Source organism: Centruroides sculpturatus, unplaced genomic scaffold (assembly GCF_000671375.1).
Source record: "Centruroides sculpturatus isolate CEXI.00-Female unplaced genomic scaffold, Cexi_2.0 scaffold3598, whole genome shotgun sequence".
NCBI classification, from domain to species: Eukaryota; Metazoa; Arthropoda; class Arachnida; order Scorpiones; family Buthidae; genus Centruroides; species Centruroides sculpturatus.
Genome location: NW_019388364.1, coordinates 1 through 6,769, shown reverse-complemented (window position 1 = coordinate 6,769; position 6,769 = coordinate 1). Strand labels below are relative to the sequence as shown.

Below are 6,769 nucleotides of genomic sequence, written 5' to 3'. Positions count from 1 at the left end.
AATGCACATTACAATATTCTCAGATGATAATTAACATAATTATAATAATTTAAAATGGTAGCATCTTTTTGGAAGACCTTTTATTTATTTTATTATTTATATATAAATATTCAAACTGAAAATAGTTTTGAAAAATTATTTATAACGAATATTTGTACCAGTAATAATGTGTCTTAGTATTTAAAATTAAAAAAATTTATTGAATATTTTAGAATATTTTTTTTACAGCTAAAAGAAAAGGAACATCTACAAACGAAACAAACGTGGAACAGAAACAATGGAAAAGAAAAATGAACAAGTTAAAAAATAATAAATCTGCAAAAAGAATAAAGCTTAATAATAATAATAACAATTCTATTGCATTTCCTACAAATACCGACGAAAAAAAGATGGAAAGTAATAAGCCAATATACAACAAAGACAAAAAAATGGTTTTTAGCAAATTTGATTTTCCAGAAACTGAGAAAAAAGCATCTAAACATTCGGGTAAAAATTATAAAAAGCTGCTGAAAAAGACACTGAAAGAAAAAGAAGAGTTGAAAACAATGGAAATTAATGATCCAGAAAAGGCATTTGTTCAAAAAGAAAAAAAGAATTGGTTGAAAGCCATTGACAAAGCGGAAGGAATAAAAGTAAAAGATAATCCCGAATTATTGAAGAAATCGATCAAGAAACAGGAACAGATGAAAAGGAAGAGCCAGAAAAAATGGAAGGAAAGAAAAGAAACAGTTGAAAAATTCAAACAAAAGAAAGAACAGAAACGTCGGGAGAACATCAAAGCAAAAAAACAGGAGAAAATTAATAAAAAAATCAAAAGAGCAAAAAAGAAAGGAAGGATATTGCCTGGATTTTGATTTTTGTATAATACGCAAAAGAACTATTAAAGTATATTTTATATATAATACTTTGATAACGTTTATATTATTTCGATTAAACATCGTTTTGAATACAACATTTTAATTATAGTGAAATGGATTCTGAAAATTAAGCAGATTTGTGTAAAATTATTTGTTGTTTAAATGGGATTTTTGAAATCTTCATTCCATAATAATGCAAATGACAAAAATATGATTTTTATTCTCATTCTAATGCAAAGTAACAATATTTTGCGTTAATTTTTATAAGTGCTCGATCCATACAAAATTTAATATAGTACAGAAATTAAATTCTGTACAAATATTACAGATAAGTTTTACGGAGCTAGTTTAACAACTAGTTGAGTTGTAGAACTGTATTTCGGTAGTACGACCGACAGCGTATGAGCGCTAGGAAACACTTGGAACGATGATTACCAGCGGCGTACCCAGGATCTTAGAGGCGAGCAACTTATATTAGTTTCGAGGAAGGGGGAGAGATTTCACGACAGACGGATCTAATCAAAATCATTATTCAAACTGATAATAAATCGAAACGTCTGCGCTGAGTTTGCGTATCAATTACTACACTAATTTTTCTTCTAGGGAGGAGGAGCTGCTCTTCGCTGGGTACGCGCTTGATTACCATTAAAATATAATTACATTAGTGTTTTTCATACAAAGCAATGACTAAAAAGCTCGATTTTTGAATTTAACGTAAGTTTAGAAACTACAATGCAATTTGGAATCCTGCCGTTAGCTACAGTAGTTTGATAATCCGAAACTTGCTACTCTGCCGCTAAGTCAGACACGACTAGTTTCCACTAAATTTGAACATTTCCCACTAAAGACGCCATATCGAACTCGAGCTTAACCACCATTGAAGATTGTTCGGTTGGTTTTAGACTGCTGAAAAAAGGGTACAGTGTTAAAACACGACGCTATATAGAAAAATACAGCAGTGAGTTACTTAACTTTTTCGGCAAATTTGGTGGCGCCATCTGTTATGATATTTTAAAAGCTTTTTATATTTTAATTAATATTACTATAAAATGGCTTAATTTTGAGGGTGGGGATGGGTTTTATAAAAAAAAAATGATGAATGCTAATAACGAGTGAAATCATTAAGTCCGACCATACTGGAGTCTTTATCTACACGACCCTCTTTATCTTCCCACTTCGTAGATATATAATTACCAAAATTTAATAACATTAATCTTATTATAAAAATCCCCGTGCAAAATTTTAGAAATTTTCGACGAAAAGCACAGGAATTACTAAATTTCAAAGAGGGTGGACAAAATTGTGCTCTTCCACACGAAAACATGCATACACAGAAAAAAAAATCCGAACTTTTTGCATTTATCGACGTTTCGAGGTCCCTGAATCCAAAAATTTAAAAATCTCGGATGTCGTTTTGATCGATCTCCATATTTTCCTCTGTTATATACAACAGAGCCGGAAAAGTAATACCGGATTTATAAACCTCAATTTATGCAACAAAGAGCAAGAACGGAAAATTTAAGGAATTTTTACACAAATCAACATTTATTGGATAAAGATTTAGGATAACGCAGTTATAAAAATGTTAAAACTTGCGTAACAAAAGAGCATTGTTTTTTCATTATATTTTCGGCGTAGAATCTACGAAATCGATTAAATATCGAAAGTCTGAGCAATTTCATTCGAAGTGTTCCACCATTTCTTGTCGTAATCTTCGCGGACATGTTCTATCAGCACCCCGCATCTTTTAACATCGTTTATCGCAGTACTGAAACTTGTCTTGTGTTTCCAGTTTGAGTTTCCTGGGATCTTCGCGAGGAATATTTTTTCTCAAATTCTTTTCCAAATATTCGGTGGCCATTTCCAAGTCGTTCCGATTGTCTAAATATTTCGCTTTGGTTATAATAAATCACTTCGAGTAGTAAGCGAAAACGTACGTGTACATCAAAGTGCAGCGGCGACACTTCTTTTAGGAATCGCATTTCTATATTTCCTTTCTTTCTTCTATTTTATCGACGACCGAGTCGTATAATTTCTGTTCCAATTTGAAGCTCTGCTTGTGATTGCTGTAACGATTGTAATAAAAGAGACATCTCTTCGAGCCTTTTGAGATTTCTCTAAAGCGTTCTTTGTCGTTTTTACCGCTTCGTCGTCGTAACGACTGCATTTGTACCGGGATGAACCGCGTGGTTCCCACGGTCCGAGGCCCGTCCAACAGAATTCGGTTCTACAGTTCTGGTTCTCGCATACGATGCGGTTGCGTACATCGTCTTTTTCTATAACGCGCGGCATTTGGGGCACTCTTTGGTGTTGCTGGAGATCCAATCGGACGTGTTCCAGTCGTCGTCGTCGGATTTCTTCCGCCACTTCCGAAGCGGGTCTCAAATGACTGGCTCCTGTCAGGCTTCGGTGCAGGAAAAGCAAAATATATGTCCGCGGGTACGCGTGACCGGCTGCGAATCGACGTACCGAGCTTTAACGGCATTGGTGCATTCGGGTCTCGGGCACCATTTCGGTAAGCGGTTGCATTCCACGAAGCAATCGGAGATCAGGTGCCGATATCTTACGCGAACCTTGATATCCCTCGAAAGTTTGAGGACCACGTCGTCGTTTATTAACGAATTGCATCGGTGAGCGGTAGTTTCCTGGTACTTAATGCTTGTTATATTTGTTCGGACTTCCTCGCTGTTTTAGATCTCAAAGTGATTCTATCCTCGTGATTCTTATTCATACTAGTATTTTGGTTCTCAAATATTCTTCCCAGCAATTCAGACAGAATTTGTGGCCGCATTCGAATTCTTCCATTTCGGAATCGGGATAATCGCCGTAACATATTAATTGGTAAATGAAGTAGTCGCATCCTAGGCAGATTATAAAGAAGTATCCATCAACGACTAAAGAAAATAAACGCAATACTGTCACAAATAAAAATGAGACTTCCGAAGCTTCGTTAATTAATAATCGTTTGTCAAGAACACTTTATGCTGGAAAGTATGAATAAGAATCCCGATGATAGAATCACTTTGAGATCTAAAACAGCGAGGAAGTCCGAACAAATATAACAAGCGGTAAACTAGCATTAAGTACCAGGAAATTTCATAGACTATAGAAATGTGTAAAACGTCGGCAAAAGCAGTGTAATTGCAGCACTGGATAAAATTCGAGTAACTGGCTTCTTAGCACACTTAACGATGGCGATGCGAAGAATAGCTTTTGGAATTTATGCGTGTTTCAGTAGTTAATGATAACGATGAGAGAAAATCCAGCAACGAGTCGCTTAACTTTTCCGGCGACATTTGGTGGCGCCATCTGTTACGATATTGTATTTTAAAAGCTTTTTATATTTTTAACTACAGTATTATAAAATGGCAAAAAGCTTAATTTTGAGGATAGGGATGGGTTTTATAAAAAAAATTGTAAATGCAGATAACGAGTAAAATCGTCATTAAGTCCGACCCTACTCGAGATACGACACACGAATCCCTTTATCTCCCCACCCCGTCGACCTTTAACCACCAAAATTTAATAGCATCAATCCTCTAATAAACAAATCTCCGTACAAAATTTCAAACATTTTCGACAAAAGCAGAGGAGTTATTAAGTTTCAAACAGAGTGAACAAAATCGTGCCCTAACAAACATTCGTACAAACAGAAAAACACCCCGATTTTTTTTTGCATTTCTCGACGCTTCACGTCCCCGAGTCCAAAAATGTAAAGTTCTTCCGGAGTAATTTTTTGACCCTTCGCCATACTTTTCCTCTGTTATTATAACAGAGCCGGAAAGTAATATAAAAATCGTTCCTGGAATTTTCCCCCACATATTGATATTACACCTGTCATTAAATCCCAGATCCCAGAGAAGGACAATACTATCTGCGGGTGCCCACGCGTGTGGTTTTATCTATAACCAGAAAGTGGTGAAGAACGGAGTCCGATTTATGGATCACAATTGGCGAAAACGCTTGAGGATCCGATCCGAAATCCAACTCGGTTGCCTCCGAGTTTCGTGTAAGTCTACGCGTTTTAATCTTTTCGACGTTGGACCGTCGCGTGAAGGATCGTTCGATATCTTCTCTGCTAAACGTACAGTGAATTTAATATACTGTATATGAAATACTATATTTTAAATTGTTATGATAAAGAAAGGAATAAAATGTTTTTTTTTTTTTTTAACGTAACGTACAGATATCGACTGTTTGCGTAATGTACGAATAAGAATGAATGTTAATTTAGACATACGAATCGTTCTTCTTCTTCTTCCTCATTGGCCTTAGTCCCGCTTGACGGCGGGGTCGGCACACCCGGATTTTATTTTGAATCGCCATTTGGCCCGATTACGGGCCTGGTCTGGATGTAGGCCCACGGCTCGCCAGTCGTGGTTTAGCCTGTCCAGCCAACGCAGCTTCGGGCGGGAACCCGATACCTCCGAATGTAGGCCCGTGTGGATGATGGAATCGGCGTCAGCGCGGAGCGCGTGGCCATAGAGGCGCGAGCGACACGCGCGCGCTTTCTCGCCGATCTCAGCAACGCCGTACCGGGTACTCAAAGCTCTGATGTCAGCGTCGAGAACTCGGTTGGGTCTGGTAATACCACTCGTCCAACGCAAATTCCATAGTAGCTAGTCGGCGGTCGACGGCCTTCGTAGTTGCCGTACAGAGCGACAGGCCGGACGACGGTTTGGTAAATCTTTGACTCGAGTCGGTCCTTAATGCGTCGGTCGCGAAGCACACTGGATAATTATTGAGCGCCACTTCGGGCAGGCGGCGTTGACGCGCGCGACTGCCTCGTGGCACAAGTCACCGTAAGCGGAGATATTTGTCGACAGACCCAAGATATTTAACGCGCTGGGCTCGGGGAAGGCCGACGCCTCGTTCGGTCGGGTCTGTCGTCGAGTACTCCGTCTTCCTCGGGTTCAGTCGGAGGCTGTGTCGTGCGAGGCGATTACACCGCATCCGGACGAGCCGATCCTGTCCGTGGAGGCGAGGAGCGCGTCGTCAGCATACAGTAACGTATACTGGATGTGGCGTGTGATGACGTCCGTGACAACGAAGAAGAGAAGCGGGGAGAGAGTGGAGTCCCGGTGAGCATCGATGGAGATACGGTATGGTTCGAGGTCCCGGCGACGCCACAGACACGGCTCGTTGGATTGCGGTAGAGCAATTGCACCCAACCGATAAGTTCCTCGGGATCCTCTTTTCATAATGCCTCTTAACGAGGACGGCATCGATCGTGCCGCATCCCTCGACCAAGTCGCCGTAAACCAGCCCGGCTTAGTTAAATCGTTATTCTTACATTGTATTATTAAATGTACGATGAACATACAGAAAATTTTAACGCGCAAATAGTAAATTTATTTAATTAGCAATTTGTCAAATTAATCGAATCACTTTGTCAACAACTATTAGCAAATTTAAGAAAATCGGGAATTTAGTTGGTTTATGTACGGCAACGCGACACGAGTGATGCCTCCCGGAAGAACTTCCAATGAGAAACTGCTCCTTTTAAGGATCGCAAAGGTCAAAAGCCAGGAAACTCCACGCGGTCAGTCGGTTGGTCGGGCGCAAACCCACGAGCAACGCGTGCCATTATCCAGTCGACCATTGGTAAACGCGGGAATTTAGTTAATGGTATACGTTTAGAACGTAAGTCCTCTTTCTGTCGTTTTTATAATTGTTAGCTTTTTAGACAAGGATAAAACAGTTTTGTTACACTTCATAAAACTCTTTCGGCCGATTGTAGAGACAGAGTTTACATTAAACGACGTTTACACATTGGCTCTTACTTACTTCGCTATTACTCCCCTGTTTTAGGAGTTGTTGGGCCAATCGGATTATTTCTTCGTGACGTCAGAAATGGTCGAGTGAGTCTAGAAAATAGGTCAAATAACTTGTTTCTAATCGCTGTCTACAAG

At 39.2% G+C, this 6,769-nt stretch overlaps 1 protein-coding gene and 1 pseudogene across 1 annotated transcript; one reads left to right on the top strand and one right to left on the bottom strand.

The window, feature by feature from the left end:
- Window positions 1-210: 210 nt before the first annotated feature.
- On the top strand, window positions 211-904 carry LOC111616907 (surfeit locus protein 6 homolog). The gene has a single exon (XM_023358267.1). It carries the CDS (start codon window positions 291-293, stop codon window positions 852-854), a length of 564 nt encoding a protein of 187 aa, XP_023214035.1. The 5' UTR covers window positions 211-290; the 3' UTR covers window positions 855-904.
- A 1,606-nt stretch (window positions 905-2,510) lies between these two features.
- On the bottom strand, window positions 2,511-3,751 carry LOC111616906 (annotated as a pseudogene).
- Window positions 3,752-6,769: the final 3,018 nt, after the last annotated feature.

Excerpts from the sequence above, each read along its gene's own strand:
- LOC111616907 (XM_023358267.1), top strand. The coding sequence starts at position 291 with ATGAACAAGTTAAAAAATAATAAATCTGCAAAAAGAATAAAGCTTAAT.